The 18,612-nt window shown below is 42.2% G+C and overlaps 1 protein-coding gene across 1 annotated transcript; it reads left to right on the top strand.

Moving 5' to 3' along the window:
- Positions 1-16,447: 16,447 nt before the first annotated feature.
- Positions 16,448-18,401, top strand: LOC135595807 (uncharacterized). The gene is made up of 2 exons (XM_065087203.1): positions 16,448-16,887; positions 17,433-18,401. Exons 1-2 carry the CDS (start codon positions 16,885-16,887, stop codon positions 18,219-18,221), a joined length of 792 nt encoding a protein of 263 aa, XP_064943275.1. The 5' UTR covers positions 16,448-16,884; the 3' UTR covers positions 18,222-18,401.
- The last annotated feature ends 211 nt before the right edge of the window (positions 18,402-18,612 follow it).

Genomic DNA, 18,612 nt, shown 5'->3' with positions numbered 1-18,612 from the left:
AACATCTTGTTTAGAAGTTTGTCCGTTACATTCTCCCCCACTTATCCCTTCGACGTCCTCGTCGAAGCCTTTGTGAACACTGCAACTCTTCGCCTTTGCTGAGTCTTCAATCTTCTGCTCCAGCTGCAATGCACCTCCTGGCTCCCAGCTGCTCTCCGCTGCTGTTTCTGAGTAGTCGAACCTTTGATCCGCCATGCTGCTTCAACTCGCCAATGACTCTGACTCTGGTGTGGGGTTGGCTGAGTTGTATTGATCCTCGTTGATTCCTGCGGATCCACCAAATGAAGGAAAAGACCATCCTTAGTGCGCCAGTCTCTCAAAATTTCCACATGCTGCTTGAACTGGGTGGATGCTTGTTGGAGCTTTAACGAGCATCGCCAAGCAAACTTCTGAAGTTTTGGGTCCTTCCTCCACAAAATCTGCTCATTGACTCTTCTTTCACTTAGTTGTCACATCCAAGTAGGTTCGCATCACTTCCGCTTTCGATTGGCATTTCGTTGGGAAATGAGGCGGACAATCTACTCTCAGTAGCACTGATCACCGTTGGTGAGGATTTGACAACTATTATCTTCCATTCTCTTCGAAGGGTCTTTGAACTTGTGCAGAGCTCCTCTGCTGGATAGATAAGAGAATTGGGGTACTCGGTTTCGCCCATTCTCTTAAGAGTTGAGAAAGCAAAGGTTACTTGACTTCGCCCGCCTCCTCGAGGTTGTACTTCATGCATCGAGCTGGTTACTGGCCTTCGCCTGCTCTTTGCTCACACTTCTGAAGCACTTGAAGTGTTTGCACTCCTTGCGTTGAGTTAGCTACTGTGATTCACCTTCTCAATGCCATTGAACTTCTGGAATGCAGGAAGTTTTCACCCCAACTTGGAGTAATTCTCTGATAGATAAGGTCGCCTCTGGGATTGTACCGTCTTTTCCATCAACCCTGCCGCCTACTCCACTGAGTAGCAAAGGTACAGCACCGCGTACTGCCTGCTTCGTTCCTTGGTCGTGCACTCTTGCATGACCCGAAGTCCTTCACTTACGGCTATCTTGATGAGAAACTTGTTGACACCGGTCTTACGAAGTTTCTTGGCCTCTGCCCTTCAGCCTTGTCTCGGTACTTGGAGATTGCCTCTGCATGCTCCACCTCCTCGGCCCCTTTCACGACCAAGCGCTCTCCCTCCGTGAGAGCAAGGGATCAATGACTTGCACGGAAGTCCCGCCTCTGCGGTACCATGGCGCTGCCATGCCCATGGCCCTACTATCCGTCGCCTCGCCTCTGTATCCCTTTCCTTCACAATCAGTAGAGATGTCTCCGTGGCACTCCTCTGAGTCCACCTCCATTCTAACTGATGCTTGATTTTGGGTAGCTAAGTCCCTCTGGACTCGTCGTCGCTTCCTCGCCCCTTTCGACCTCCTGCTTCAACACCTCTGTGTTCTCCAAGCAGTCTGTTTGGTCGATGGAAAGACAGACTGCAACTCCCATGCATGACCTCTGCCATCACATTGTAGGGTTTGCACCGATTCTGTTCTCCTTAGCTTCCTTGGTAGCAACGTTCACTTACTCGACCTTGTCCTCTGACTTGTCGGGCTCCCTTAAGCGAATATGAGCTCTGGAGCAGTCCAACTCTCCAGCTGCTTCGATCATACCTCTGCATGATCAAGTCCCTCTCATGGGACTCACTGGTACTTGCATTCGAACTTTTCCCTTGGTGGAACCCAGCCCCCATATGCTGATGACCAAGGTTTTCATCCGATGCAAAATTCGGTGCACGCCCGGAAGACCCGCCTCTGCGGTACCATGGCCTTCACTCCTTGAATCCATAGCCCTTCTTGCCGTCGTGTTGTTCACCAAAGCGGAGCTCCTAGTAGCTCCCGATCATACCTCCATATGATCTCATCCCTCACGGGACATGTCGTGTGTGTCGCATTGCCACGAACTGTTCCACCACGATCCGCTGCACCATGTCGCCTCCTGGTGACATCTCCATTGCATTCTGATCCTTGTGGAATAAACTCGAATTGTGAACCCTCCATGTGTGGCCTCTGCCAATACATCGCAGGGTCTCCTCCACCTTCGATTTTGTTCGCTCCTTTGGCAATCGACCTTCATCCACCCACTCTTGGGTCACACCTAGATGAAGCACCGCTCTAGGACAGTCCGTCGCCTAGTAGCTCCCGAAGTCCACCGACTTCACTGTAATTTGTGCACCATTGCCTGGATCCTGGGCCTCTGCCCCTACCAGCACAATCTCCGCTGCGCACTGCTTCCTTCATAGCAACTCGAATGGCAACACTGTGGCATATTCTTCAAGAGTACCCGCCTCTGCGTCCTCTTGCCCCGTGCTAAGGCCTTCTGAACTCAACTTCGCCTCCGCAAATTGAGTCGCCTTAGTTCCTCCATCAAATGCTCCTCCGAGATAAGGTGCATGTGCCCCGAAGCTCCCTTCGTCTTTGGCACCATGCAAGATGAGTCCGCTCTGTCAAAATGAAGGACCCATGGAACAGCATGATTCTACTCCTGCCTCTGCAAGAGTTCATGTCCTTGACCTCTGTCTAGGGAAAGCACTGTGCCTCTGCTCCATGTTCCAACTTCTATGCTGGCTCCCTTCATGCGGCTTGGGTACTTCGCCAAGTTATACCCAAGTTGCTCCGTTCCTCGTTTTTGCATTGAGTCGATGGTGGCCCTCGCGCCCACCATTCCACGGGTCAGCCCTCCCTTGAGTCCGATCTCCATATCGACTCCAAGTGTGCCTCCATTTGAGTTGCTTTGGGTCGCTCCCCCACTTGATCTCGCAATGCATCCACCAATGCATTCTCTCAAGCGAGATCATGCGACGACTCCTCGCCGCTTGCTCAGTCCATCGAGCTTCGTGGAGTTGTTGTTTGTGAGGTACTCCTCCTCAACATGTGAAGTCCGTCTCACATGATTCTCCCTCTGGAGAGCTGAGACTTATACCTCCTGGATAACTGTCCCGTTGGAGCAACATCTCTCTTCGTTTCGGAGACCACCATCCCCTTGGACTACTCCGATCTGCTGAACAAACTGTGCATTGTTCTGCCTCTTGCAAACGCACTTGCTAGATTGCGCCTCCACGTCAATACAGCCACCACTGCACCCCTCAAGGCCTAGCAACATGCTGAACTCGTTGCACACTTCAGCCTCCTCCGGACGTATCCTTCGCATGTCGAAGAGAAAGTTTCAATGCTCCATGGCGCCGAGTCTCGACCGCCTTGGGATGGCCACGAACAATCCATCGTCCGCATACAAGCCCATGCATGAGTACCGAATTCTTCGAGTTAGCAATTCCCCTCACCTCTGTGAGCTTTGCACAACTCTTTCGGTCGCTGAGCAACTCATTCCACTTTGCATGGTCTCGTCCTTTGCCAAGCGCCTCGCTTGCCTTGAGCACCATCAAGTAAAGTTGTCAACGTTGAGCCGTAGCTCAAACTCAGCCATCCCAACCTTTGTGCGCTCCAAATTCTTCCAAGCTTGCCTGTTCTCGTGGTGCCTCTTGCGCGAAGGGTTGGCCATTCCTCTGAATGCCAATCTCAGATGCCCGCTCCTCTGAGCGACTCTTTTCCCTACATCTCCATGCCCGTTTTCCCTCAAACGGTCGCGCGTGTGCTGACTGCCCTCAACGCAGCCCCGCTAGGTCCCCCACGTTTGCATGTCAAGTGTTTCTATGAGTGCTTGTCCCGCTCTGATACCACACTGTCACGACCTTAGCTGGTTTTGCCTAAGACGTGCGGCACCCTCGCGCGTCCGTCCGCAAAGGTCAGCCTCCCCGAAGCCTCCCATTGTCCCTTAGGACCAACAAAAGAGAGAACGGGTTGAAGAGAACGCCTCAATCGGGATCCACAAGCAAACATGTCCGAAAAACACTTCATAGACAATGCAAATTACAAACAGACTTTACAAGCTCTGAATAGTTGCACAACAAAGGGTAAAATGGTCCATTATAGACCGAAAAGCTCTCAAACGTGTCCACATGACACAACCTTTATTTACAAGCCTAAAGAGGCCTTCAACCCAACTAAAATGGGACTATTAAGCCTTTGGCCGCCCCTTTACATTCTGTGCAAGGCATGAACATGCCAAAAGACAACGGACAGACATAAGCATTACATCCAACATCTTGTTTAGAAGTTTGTCCGTTACACCATGGTGGGCTTTAACAGCCCATAACCCACCCCCTTTTCTAGTAAAACCCTAAATCTAATAAGGGAGGTGTGGTGGCTGTGAAAATAGGGAAAAACTACAACAACAAGACATCAAATTACAATAGCATCTTGATTCAAAAAGAGGAGAAAATGACAGAAAAACAAGAGAAGGAAAGGGAAGAAGACAAGGACAACGCAGAGAGACTATTTTCAATCATCTATGCAGTGTTCTCATCTCAGGTTAGATCAGATCTACAGTTGATTCTCGCTATGATTACTTGGGGAGAATTTGGATATTGTGCACAGTGATATAATCCTTGTATCATAGTTATTCTCTTGAGATTATTGCTTGGGTTTTAGGCAAAAGGCTAAGATTTATATTTTCATTATTCTTATAATGGATTACCTCTGGTTTGCCGTGTAGTTTTTACCCTTCACGTTGGAGGGGATTTCCACATAAATCTTGGTGTTATATTTGATTGTGATTTTTATTTAATTCTGATACGTGTTATGGCCTGCTAGTATTTATTCATATACAAAAATTTAGTTCTTCTTTATATCCCATCGGAAACGCTACCTCGTCGCGCTCTCCACCTCGTCACTCTCCTCCTTGTGATTCATAAGAGATGTAGTCGCAACATCGATTTACGATAAGAACTATGGATCTCCCATAGATCTATAACCGCAACACAGTTCCTCCACTAATAGATCTCTTACTTAGATTTGTTGAGATCTACTGCTTCTCTTCCTCCGACGGTTATGCTTCTCCGATCGCAGGCTGCACCTTCAACCCACCAACAACTGCTTAGCCAAAACTCTTATCTTGAGCCCTCGGATATGTACATATCCTCAAAATGTCTTTATTATCTTCTTCTAACATTCCTGTTATCGTTTCTGCAGTGAATCATAGTACTTCACATGCAGGACTTATGTTGTCACACTAATCCCTTTCAAGTTATCAAAAGGTGACAACTATGCATCCTATCGAACCCAGTTTTCTAATCTCCTATTTTGATACGACTTACTAGGCTAAATTAATGGCTCCCTCAGTTGTCCACCAGCCATGATCAATGTCCTTATGTCTCTTATAAGATAATATCAAGATCTAAGCCTTGTATCTTCATAGAACACTCTCTTGAACATAATGTTTTCCGATGCTATAACCCCCAAACCCAAAAAGTTTTTATATCATATTACATTACTTTTGTAGAGTCTATCTTTCCTTTCTAAAATAATGAGCCTCCTGCAATGCAAACCACTTCGATAAACATTTATCACTGGAGTATACCTCCGATCCTTTCGGATGAGCCTCATATGACACCATCTAGTTCCTCCCCTCAGGATCCATACTCTACTGCTACTCTATTTCAGCAACTGCCAATTCCCTCCATTACTACTTCATTCCTTTCTTCTTATGTTTCTCTCATTGATGAGGCAATACATTTAGAAACACAACCACTGTCTTTATCTCCTTCTAGACCCAATGACACTGAAGTACATCAGCCTGACTTGGCTCATGTTAATGACTCTCCACCACCTATACTAACAACATAACCTCACAATCTCATAGCCTCCAGACAATCAATGATAATACGCTCCAAGAGTGATATTTTCAAACCACGTCAAGTCCTTATCCTACATGCTATCACCGAATCCTCGCCTAAGACCATTGAACCTATCATATTCACTCAAGCCCAAAAATCTTCAAACTAGTGTAAAGTCATGTGTAAAGAATATGATGCCCTTCTCCATAACTCAACATGAAACCTTATACCTTTTCATCATGCACAAAACATTATCGGGTATAAGTGCGCTTTTTGAATTAAGCAGAACCTAGGTGGATCAGTTGTTAGATATAAAGCACATCTAGTCACCAAAAGATTTCATCAATAACCTGGTGTTGATTTTACTAAGACATTCAGTCTCATTATTAAATCCATAACAATCTGACTTATTTTGAGTTTGGCCACCACTAGAGGCTGGTAATTTTGATAATTGGATGTTAACAGTACATTTTTATACAGGACTTTAATTGAAGATGTCTTTATGCAGTAATCTTCTGGTTTCATCCATCTTTAGTATCCAATACATGTTTATAAACTACAAAAAGCTATTTATAGACTTCTTCATGCTCCAAGCTAAACTTTGCTCATTTTTTTACTTCAATTAGCTTTATCAACTCCAAATTTGATACCTCACTATTTCTATGACAATAATATGACGACATAATATATCTTCTAGTGTACTTGAATGACATTATTATCACAAGCAATACTCCTACAAGGATCTAAGCATTCATCAAACAATTGGCATATCGATTTTTTCTTAAAGATTTAAGAACCTTGAGCTACTTTTTGGGAGTGGAAGCAACATATACATCTTCAGGTCTCTTCCTATCACAAAAAAAAAAAATATTTAAGATTCATTATCAAAGACAAACATGTATGACACAAAAGAGGTTCCAACTCCCGTTTCTACTAGTGAATTACTCAAATTATGTGATGAAAGTTCTGCTACGGAACACACTCAATACCGACAAGTAGTTGGCTCCTTATAGTGCTTAGCTCTCACCTGTCTAGACATCTCCTTTGCGGTCAATAAATTATCACAATTTATACAGCAACCATCTACTATGCATTTGTCTGTATTCAAATGAATCCTATGATATCTTAAAGGAACCATCATTGTCACTTTCTCTACAAACACTCTCCACTTTATCTCTATGCCTGATATTGATTGGGTAAGAAACTTTAATGATAAAATATCCATGTCGGGGGTATATTGTCTTCCTTGAGCTAATCTAATAAATTAGAGTTCTAGAAAACAAAAAGCAATCGTATGGTCTACAACTAATGTTGAATATCGTGTCATCGGTACCGCTATTGCAAAACTCAATTGGGTCACAAATCTGCTCAATGAACTCAACATTGACTCCACTCTTACTTCTACAATATATTATGATAATGTCGGAACTAACTACTTATGTGTCAATCTAGTGTTCCACTCCCACATGAAACATTTTATCATTGACTTCCATTTCGTGCAAGATCAAGTTGTTCGACATCAACTATGCGTTTCTCATATATATATATATATATATAGCTGATCAACTAGCAAACTCACTCACGAAGCCTCTCACCCATAAATTATTTTCATTGTATCGGTCCAAGATTGACATCCTAAATAGGAATACCATATTATGGGTGCATGATAGCAGATAAGATTTTCTCAACCGCATGAGAAAATATTATTGCTTTATTGGGAGAAATCCTCCATCCTAGCTAGTATAAATAAAAAGAACATATCAATAAAAAATATCACGACATCCAAGATGGACGTGTAGGTGCCATTTCCATCCTTGGACACGACCATGTTTGCCTAAATGTCGATCGTCGGTACATGTAGCAATCGTCGATCCTTCTTCACGACCCATTCAGAATGCTGTTGACAAGAGAAATGCATTAAGATCCCAAGGTTTCAATCCGTTATTATATTTGAGGAAGATACTTATTATTTTAAGTATTTATTTTTCTTAAAATTCGTTCCTTTTTTTTGTGTTCTAGCGCTTGAACATTTTAGGGATATAGTTTGAACATTTTAGGGATATATATCGCCGAGTTGGTTTCCAAGATTAGTCACGATAATGAATAAACTTTTTTAATCGATCATTGTTCACATAGATTTTATCGAGAATTTTGGTCTGAATTTGTTATTCTTCTTTTCAACGAATTGACTATTTAAGGTGGGAAGGAGAACCAACCATCTCTTCCGCAGATCATCTCCATCGGCACCGATCCCAGGTCAACTAAGCGTGATTCGACCGTGGCGGTAACGTTAAGCGTAAATTGGGTTGGAAGAAAGGGCGTCAAGGACGTGATGTCTCGTTCCATATCACGCAGGTTGAGGCGTCAGCTTCTGCTCTCTCTGCAAGAATTACATGGCTTTGATTCCACTCTCCCTCCTCCTCGCTTGCTTCTTCTTCTTTTTCTTCTTCTTTTTCTTCTTCTTCTTCTTCTTCTTTTCTTCTTCTTTTCTTCTTCTTCTTCTTCTTCTTCTTCTTCTTCTTCTTCTTCTTCTTCTTCTTTTCTTCTTCTTCTTCTTCTTCTTCTTCTTCTTCTTCTTCTTCTTCTTCTTCATCTTCTTCTTCTTATTCTTCTTCTTCTTATTCATCTTCTTCTTCTTCTTCTTCTTCTTCTTCTTTGATTCCACTCTCCCTCCTCCTCGCTTGCTGCTGCTTCTTCTTCTTTGATTCCACTCTCCGTCCTCCTCCTCGCTTGCTGCTGCTTCTTCTTCTGCTGCTGCTTCTTCTTCTTCTTCTTCTTCTTTGATTCCACTCTCCCTCCTCCTCCTCGCTTGCTTCTTCTTCTTCTTCTTGCTCTCATGACGGCACCGTGTTGAGGCATTCCCGACCACGACGATGCCATGCTTTTCCCAGTTTAATATGTGGCGCGGAGCATTGGATCACATCGCCCGCTACTATTGAAATCGGTGTGATGTGGTAAGTAAACCTGAGGCGAGAATGCAGCAGCCTCCGAGCGTCGTGCATCGACCCGTAGCCATTGGAATCCCATGGGCGCCTTCCATCTGCCGCTGCACTCGAATGCTTCGATGATAAGTATTTTAAGAGTCCTAAAATTAGATTTGAAATTATTCGATCCGTTAAAAATGTAATTATGAAAAACACCCTTTCATGAGTTTGGATATGTTTAAATAATACTATATATTCATCAACGTTTTCCAAGTGAGTCTACAGAGGATTGAGAAAGGAATTTGAATCTGGATTTGTGATAATTCAAAAGAGATTTTTTTTTTTTTTTTTTTTTTTGTGCTGTGAAGAATCTGATTTATGGATGTAATAGGTAATAATTGTGGAATCATATATTTTGCATCAGTTTTCTAATTTAATTTTTTATCATTAATTTTAAAAGTTTTCTCTTTCCATAATATACATGATATTTGTGATATATCTTCTTTAAATTCATACGGCAATACCACATGTTAAATTAATTCTTATGAGTATTCAAATTCGTTCAAATCGAAGCATCAAGTGTCAAATTAAATCAAATAAAAAAAATGATTCGGTTAAAAGGAAGGTACTTCAAACTAAAATCATTTGGAACCTAAGTAATCGATTACGTATGGGTTAAGCTACTGTCAAAATCATCAATCCTCAAGAAGAGTAATGGTAATAATACATCTTATTGATCCATACTTGTAAAAATGTTTAGATATTTTAACGATACAATTAAAAAGTTAAAATTATAAACTTAAAAAACTATTACTTTTTAATTTAGCTTGATTCAAATCGATTAATCAAATAAACAAGATATATTTTCAAATTAAAATTATTTATAATCTTTAAAACTAAATTACTGATGAACCGATTCAGATTAAATCGGTTCGAAACCAATTCGATTAGGTTTGATTTAATTTTTTGATTCGATTTGAATACCCCTATTAATATTACATTGCATTCTTGCATTACTTTCTTCTTCTAAAGAATTCATCCGTCACATTCGTAGCAAAGATCTCAACTGTCATCCTCCTTTGTGGTAGCCATAACATGCAAGATATTGTCCCTTGTGGTAGCAAAGATCTCATTTACGACTCTTCGCCTTGTAATACAACAATTCTGGTCCGTGGGAACGAATACAACTCATGCTCTTTGACCCATGCTGTCATTTCTATTTCCTTTTCTATCGTACTATGGCTATGATTGATTTTGTTCACGAGAAACTTGTTTCCGACATCATGTACACCGACCACCCTGGAGTACAGTTTCCACGACCGGCCCAGGTAGGTGGGGTAGCTGGCCTTCACCGGCTCCAGGTCTGCCGCCGCCACCACTCGGCACGCGTGGATGGAGATTCCGGTGTTCTGGTTGGGGTCCTTGCGATTCTACGCCGTGATGGTGTTCTTCTGCATGTCCATCGGCTTCCGTGCCCACGGGCTGCAGTTCTGTAGCACCATCGCCGCATTGCCGAAGATGAAGTCGACGGTGCCGTAGATGTCGCATTCCCGGAAGAACTGCCGCTGCGAGCGCACGTACGGAGTGTCCTGGTAGTCGATGACGTTGCAGCGGTAGCCCACCGCGTGGTTGGCCCCCACGCGGAGCGCCACCGCCTGGTGCTTCTTCGGCCTGGCCCAGTTCTGTATCGTGAAGTCCCTCGTTATAAATCTCGTCCCCGTCGCCGCTGCCAATAATTATAGAGTCAACCAATTTATTCTTCTTCCTTCGATTCGGTTGAATTCAATGATACTTACCGAATGTGGCGGTACGGAAGGTGGTATCTCTTGCTATACAATATCTAAGTCATCCCCCCCACATACTTCTCAATCATTGGTTTTTGCACCCTCGACCAACCCAAGGATCACCTGTTCTTCACCGCAAGGACAACATCTCTACTCTCCACCGCCCAAATCTGTTGCTGCTGATGCTGCGCCAGAATCTACTGCATCACTCGGGGTCTGAGCTGCTCATCTTCCCCTGCTTCATTGATTTCAGATCGCTGTAGTCTCTCTTCGCGTTCACTGCAGTTTCCTCTCGCTGCCTCTGATCAGTGATCGGATCATCCAGCGATCAGATTCTTATTGATTCACTGTTGCTAATGAAGCAAATTGTCGCTTGCTCCATGTTTGATTGATTCATTGATTTCATTGCGATCACATTCTTCACCACCGTCGCCTTCTCTCACCGTAGGCTGCCATTGTTGCTCGGTGGCCTTCTTTCTTCGCCGCCCATCTAATCACAGTTGACGGAATTCAAGCCACCAGTAGACAGTAGGGCGCCAGTACCCTCACCTTCTTCCTGCGGAAGCAGAGCCGAACCTTCTCCCTTAACGAGGAAAGATGAGAGTTTTGGGCAGTAGAACAGAGAAGCAGAAAGGAGGAAGAAACCGTTGGGTTAGAAAATTACTTGTGGTGGTTACGAAAATAAGAAAACAACGGGGCATCAAATTACAGCAGCATTGGAATAAGATAAGGACAACGCAGAGAGAATATTCTCAATCATCTATGTAGTATTCTCATCTCAAGTTAGATCAGATCTATAGTAGATTCTTACTGTGATTACATATTGTGCATAATAACGTAATCCTTGTATCCTAGTTATTCTCTTGAGATTATTGCTTAAGTTTTAGGAAAAAGACTGATATTTATATTTTCATTATTCTTATAGTGGATTATCTCTGGTTTGTCCCGTGGTTTTTACCCTTCACGTTTTAGGGGTTTTCCACGTAAATCTTGGTGTTCTATTTTATTGTGATTTTCATTTAATTCTGCTGCGTGTTATGTCCTGCTAGTATTTGTTCATATACAAAAGTTTAGTTCTTCTTTATATCCCATCAATTGATATCAGAGCAAGGTTTTGGTGATTTAATTTTTGTATTTGAACATGGAGGCCGGTAGTATTTCACGCATGATTAGCTTGAATAAAAATAATTGAATGATATGGAAACCAAGAATGGAAGATCTCTTATATTGCAAATATTTGTATAGACCTTTGTAGGGGGATAGTGCAAAGCCCGCAACTATGACAGATGATGAGTGAAAGAGGTTAGATCAAAAAATAATTGGATTTATTCGACAATGGCTCGATGATAGTGTCTTTCACCATGTTTCTATTGAAAGTTCCGCATATTCTCTCTAGAAAAAGTTGGAAAGTCTTTATGAAAGAAAAACAATTGGCAACAAAGCTTTCTTGATCAGAAAACTTATAAACCTGAAATATAAAAAGCATTTGAATGAAATACAGAGTATCACTAACCAGTTATCCTCTATGAAAATATCTCTTGATGATGAGTTGCAAGCATTGTTACTTCTCAATTCATTACCAGAAAGTTAGGAGATACTAGTGGTTTCCCTCAATAATTCTACGCCAGATGGTGTTGTCACTACGAGTCAAGTAATAAGCAATTTGTTGAATGAGGAGTTGAGAGGAAAGAATTCAGCAACATCTCAGAATAATTCACAAGCATTTATCTCAGAGAATAGAGAAAGGTCAAAGTCTAATGATAAAAGGTCAAAGTCTAATAATTCACAAGCACTTATCTTAGAGCCGAGGAGCTACTTATGCGAGCAGGCCGCGCAAAGGTCTCGGATCGACTGTGGCCGATGAGCTCTCGGGCAGGCTGTGGCCGAGGAGCTACTTAGGCGGGCAAGCCGCGCAAAGGTCTCGGACCGGCTGTGGCCGAGGAGCTCTCGGGCAGGCTGTGGCCGAGGAGCTACTTAGGCGGGCAGGCCGCGCAAAGGTCTCGGACCGACTGTCGACCCTCGGCAGTCGCCCCTCGGCCTTCGGATCCCTCGTCATTCAGGCCCTTCCTCTAGCGCCAATTTGTTATGGTAAATAACTTTTTTTTTAGCCGTGGCCTCGGGGCCGACGTGGCTCGTTCAGGGGTCCGAATGGCGGGGATCTTGTATGGCATGCCTCGAGTCCTGGTGGCCGATCACGGTGATCTGGATGTCCCGTCAGGGGGAGAGCTTTGCCGCAGCATCGGGGAAGAGGCAACCTCGTCTCGCACCTGCACACTGGTCGGGTCGGAGGCTCGACCCGACCCCTTCGATGATCAAGTTAGCGACGTGGAGAGGGTGGTGGAAGAGGGAGTGCTTATGTGTGAGTGTCCCTCCCCCCTTGTTCGTTTAGAACTCTAGGGTATTTATAGATGAGTTTGATGTTACCTGATGTGGCTGCTTGCAGGGGCAGGACAGTACCTCTCGTGGCATCTGACATTGCCACTGGGGTTGCGTGGAGAACCGGGCTGCCGTAGGGTATGGGCATGCCTCGATCGACGTGCTCCTTTGCCTCAGTCGAGCGCACGGAGTCAAATGCTGAGGTTGTTGGCTGAGAGCCGGTGACGTTGGCGCACATCAAGTCGGCATTAATGCTTGCTTCCTCGGACAGTGTGTCCACCTGGCGTGGCTGACGTCGTGGCATGTCACGTCGCCAATTTTTTCCCTTATCAGAACCCACTTTCGCGTCTACTTCCACGAGACCTATCTCGGCCCCCGACAACACCACCGTCACTGTGGTACGTTTATGTGAACTTGAGAACGTGTCAATGTCCCATATAATATAATATAATTAAAGCATTGGACATGGAAGGGAATATGAGAACGAACAAACGATGTTTCACCCTTTTTTATCACTCAATTAATACATAATTATGACATCATACCTTGTCCGGGATCTCTAATCTTTGGACACTAAATATAGTTGAATTTTAGCTACTACGAACAAGGAATAACTTGAGATATTGTTAGTTTAAGTATCGTTTATTTTATTAAAAAATTATCAATTTTTTTTTATAAATTATTATTATAAATTACTTAAAATCAATAAATCAAGAGGTAGTATTGACTAAGGCATCTCATGACCCTATAATAGGCACACTCAATCAGTTAGGAACGTGGTTTTTAATTAATACCTTCATTTTTAATTTTAATATGATAAATATAAATTTAATTTACTGTAAAATAATAATAATATATCTTACTATATGTATAATATATTTTAAAAATATATTTCGAATAATATGATTGTAATGAGCTTAATATGAATTTATATATTTTATAAATCTAGAAATATATGAATTATGATAAACCTAATACAAGGGTTGGATTGACCTGATTTAGCAGATCAACTTGACTCAAGTTAAACTTCAAGTTAGATCTCTCTTATCAAATTAGTTTTTTATTATTTTAAATTATTAAAAATATCTTAATTTTAAAACTAATTAAGCCATACAAATTCATAACTAATTCTTGAAATACAAATATATATATATAATTAAATAAATTAAAAATTATTATGTTAATTCAAAAATAAAAGTTTTAATAATTAAATCAATCTTGAAAGTCACTTACGCTTAAAAGATCATTATAAATCAAATAATCATTCTAACATCATAAATCAATTATCATTATTTATTAATCATAAAATTTTAAAATTAAAATATTATTATGCATCATATGATCATAACAATTTTAATATCAATAATTTAAAAAAATAAATCAAAACTGATTAGAACTGAATAGAGGATCTTACCTCTCCTCGACTTTCTATTCCTAGAGATCATTTTTTCAAAAAGTATGTTCTTTAATACTCTTATTATGCTTACATACGAGAAAGATAATATCTTCTGAAAGGTAAATAAATATTTAATTATTTATTTTAAAAAAATTACACATAAAGATAGAAATATAATATTTATTTATTATTATTCATACATGAAAAAGGAATGTCCTAACAATCAGATCACTTGTTAGGAAACAAGTGACTCGCATGCTGGTGCCTAGGAAACTAAGTTGCTATCGATTAAACCTATGGGTCATATAATTTAGACCTTTTTAGGTCTCCTCTGCATTGTTAGTTGTTATCAAGGAGGTAAGTAGCTATTTATTGTGATTCATGAATTCCTTTGCATATGAATGATTTAATAATGTTGCATGAGTAAGGCTTTCTACATTGTGGCACGGCCCATGTTGATAATATGCAGGCACATAGAAACTTCTATAAGGGTCTCCTTACACAACCTTATAAAAAGATGTTTTGGATGATGGCTAGGCCACATGCAATTAGTGGTGCTGAGGAAGGGGCCTATTTTTAGGTTGATTACCTCGAAACATTACAGTGCCTTTAAATTAGTAGGCTAGGCTACAATATAGAGATTAATACGGGAATGTTGTGTACTTATCTGAACCAAATAATGTTGTATTTCTTCCTATTTAGAGGTTTTAAGTTTCATGATTGAGTTTCATTTTATCGTAGTTCTTATCTAAATTTGACTCTTAAAACCTCAAGTGATTTAGTGAATGTTGTTGGATAATACATCAATATGGTGCGTTGCCCTCTTAAATTAAGTTATATGTTGGAAAACAAAACTTAATAGGTACAAATGCATTTTAGTTTTTAGATTGTTCATTTAGTTGATGTCACATGCAAGATTATGTCCACATCCACGAGACTATATATATGTGTAGCATAACCGTGTCATTTATTAGATTCTACCCCAATATCACATGACAAAAACAATATAAAAGATGGATTTTTTTAAATATATAGAGTCCTTGGATAAATCCAGTGATGCAACTCAAACTAGATGAGTTTAGGTCGAGTATTAGGATTATCCCAATCAAATACTATAATATTAGGTTTTCTTTTCGTTGATCATAGAGCAATTAGGTTGCATGATCATCGACCAGGACCATCAAAGATTTTGATCGAACCAAGAATTTGACATCAAAACTACAAGACGGCGTCAAGCACTCCATCAAATTAAAACTCTAACCAAGATTGGGAAAATTGGACGAGAAGGAATAGTAAGAGATCGGACCTTGATCACCATATCGCGCTCGTTGCTACCGAAGAGGACAGAGAGGTGAGTCGCGTCTGTGGATTCTTCACATCGTCATTTCCCCCTTCCTTCTCATCGTCGTCGTTAGTTACTGATGCAATCTGCTACCTTAAGATTGGTAGATATAGCACGTGTCCATAATTCATTTGATCATCTTCTGTTTTAGTATTTATTTATATCCAAAATTATATATTACTTACTGATGCAATCTGATGCTTTAAGATTCGTGAAAATGTGACGTTTTCATAATCAATTTGATCCTCTTTTTTACTATTTATTTTATCCAAAATAATATTTTATTTTTCACAAATTATTTACCTCGATCAAAAAATATTAATCTTGAGCTCTTTTAATGTCAATAAATTGTTAAGTAGGAGCGCAGGGATCTTTTCCTTTCCGGGTATTTGATTAGGTATTGATTTTTTAAATCTCTAATCAATTTGGGACTAAATATGTTTATTTTTTTTAATCGAGAGTCTTACAAAGACTTGTTATAAATTTTCATCATTAAGAAACGATAATTAGCCAATTTTGCTGAACCGACAGAAGTTTTAAAGTGGACCGCATAAACAGTTGAAATAGGTGAAGCAAACACATCTTGAGAGAGAAATGCATTGTGTGATGGGGCCACTGTGTGGTTTAGATTGCGCACGGATTGGGTCAACTATTCACATTGAAAGGGAACAAGGCATATGACGATCCTCTATAATAAATGCACGAGACGCACCGATCACACTCGGGAACCATCTTCCATCTCTGAGTTTAAGGATGCATTCACCGGGAAGGCCAAACATCCATCTTCTTCCTTCGAAAGAGGCATTCATTCCCCTGTAAGGGTAAATATTCGCAGACATGATAATTGCCGTGGTTGGAAGTTGACATTTGTTGACGACGCTTGGCTACGCCTCTTCTATAAATACATGTCCTTATCGAGCGTTGTGCCCACCTAACTTCGATCCTTTTGTCATCATAGCCATGGCTTCATCCCCACACAGCTCCTCTCATCTCTACTTCCTCCTCGTCTTCTTCCCCCCTCCTTGCTGCTGCCACGGCCTTCCCCGTCACCTCCGAGTTCGAACTCAGCATCCAGAATAGAATCCACTTCCGCGTCTACTTCCACGAGACCTATCTCGGCCCCGTGCACCTTCGGGGACGTCGACATCTTCGACGCCGTGCTGAGGATCGGCCCCTCCAAGTGGTCGACAGAAGTCGGAAGGGCGCAGGGCGTGAGCTTCCACGTGTCGCAGCGGGACGAGTCGTCGCTGATACCGCTGGTGCTGGTGTTCACTGCGGGAAACTTCTGCGACAGCACGCTCACGGTGATAGGGAGGTGGACACCTCCGGGAAGGCGGACGGGGGTGTTCCAGTTCGCGTCGGGGAACATGGTGAGCTTGCTGGTGACGTCCGACGATGCGGGACTCGTCGCCGCCTTCGACGTCTACGTCGTCTATTATGACGACGTCCGTCTCAGTGCCATCGGGTGATCCGCGACACGAGGATGAAAGCCACATCGTTCAAATAAAAGCTGTGATGTTTATCTTGTTTTACGTCAGCAGATGGATTAATAAATGATAAGACTGAAATAAAAAGAATTATTCGTTCTCGTTTATCAATATTATGAATGAAAACCTACCGTAGTTCATAAAGTCTGCTTTCTGAAACAGACAAAAACAGAATCAAGTGGGTACAAAATGGGCAATGGATGATAATGTTAGTGTTGTGTGTTTATGTGAACATGAGAACGTGTCAATGTCTCTTATAATTTAATGAGATTGAATTACTGGACATAGAAGCAAATATGAGAACGCACGCACATCACTGTTATCAATAGGACCACAGTAAAAAGTTATAATTATAAAATTAAAATATATTAATTTAATATATTTTCGTGATCTCTCTCACGTTGTCGTGCATTTGCATTGGGTTGCAGACCTTCCATGCCAAGAAGCACCGTGACGCCCTGCCTTCCATGTCGATCACCATGCTCGGTGTTCTTATCCTTGGCTACGTGATTCCTCTGGTGCTGAACTTTGAAGCCTTGTTCGCGAACCGCAGTCAGTCTGGCTTTCTAAGTCTGCGGAGCGGTGGGTGGCTCGACGTTCATGAGGTCATCGTGAGGATCTTATCCGGCTTAGCTCTGTTCCTCTCCTTCCACCTGCTTCAAATGGCGTGGTCCGCGAGGTCATTGGACGAGAACAAGGGGAACCGCGTCAAGGAGTGGACGACGCTCAAGCTGTGCTTGCCGCTCTACTTCGCCGGGGCGCTGCTCACTTGGCTCATCAGCTCAAGGCACCACCTGCAAAGGTCGGAATTCAGCAGGCAGCGACACGGTTCTCGCTGGGAGGATTTGGTCCCTTTTGCTGGCTTAGTGCTCGATGGATTTCTGCTCCCTCAGATCGTTCTTAACGTCTGTCGGAACTCCAAAGATAAGATCCTGACGCCTTTCTTCTACGTCGGAATCACGATCACCCGAGCTTTGCCTCATCTGTACGACGCTTATCGCTCTCGCAGTTATAACCGTCGCATCGATTCATCGTACATCTACGCAAGTCCAGACGGAGATTTTTACTCGCTGGTGTGGGATGTCATCGTTCCTTGTGAAGGTTTGCTTTTTGCAGCGGCGATATACCTTCAGCAGCGAGTTGGTGGTGATTGTCTTCTTCCCCAAAGATTCAGAAAGCGTGTGGAGTACGAGGCAGTTTCAGTGGTTGCTCTTTAGCCCTTCTTGTGGAAGACCAGATTGCAGCAAGTCCATGAAATGTAGTAGTATAGTGCAGTAGTAAGTCGAGTCTTGTGTTGTTCCTGTGGTAGCTTTCTTCATGCGTCGACTTGCCCACGCCATGATCAAGTGTGATGAAGACTGTTCTTCTTCCACAGAAATATAAATAAGGGTTTCGTAGACTAAGAAGAATTCAGATTCATCGGTTTATTGAGGGTGTAGAATGTGGAGGATTACCTCCGAGAAACAAAAGACAACAAGGCAAGTGTCTTTACGTACAGTTCATGCAGACGAGAACGTTGACACCTCGGTCCTGTACTCTTCACCATCACCATGCGCTTGCATCTGCTCCTTTCCAGCTTTCTCATGGTTCACCACCACCATCTGAAGC

This window comes from Musa acuminata, chromosome BXJ1-10, assembly GCF_036884655.1.
Source record: "Musa acuminata AAA Group cultivar baxijiao chromosome BXJ1-10, Cavendish_Baxijiao_AAA, whole genome shotgun sequence".
In the NCBI taxonomy this organism is placed as follows: Eukaryota; Viridiplantae; Streptophyta; class Magnoliopsida; order Zingiberales; family Musaceae; genus Musa; species Musa acuminata.
Note: the sequence above shows the minus strand (reverse complement) of the source record. Positions and strands in the feature narration are given on the sequence as shown.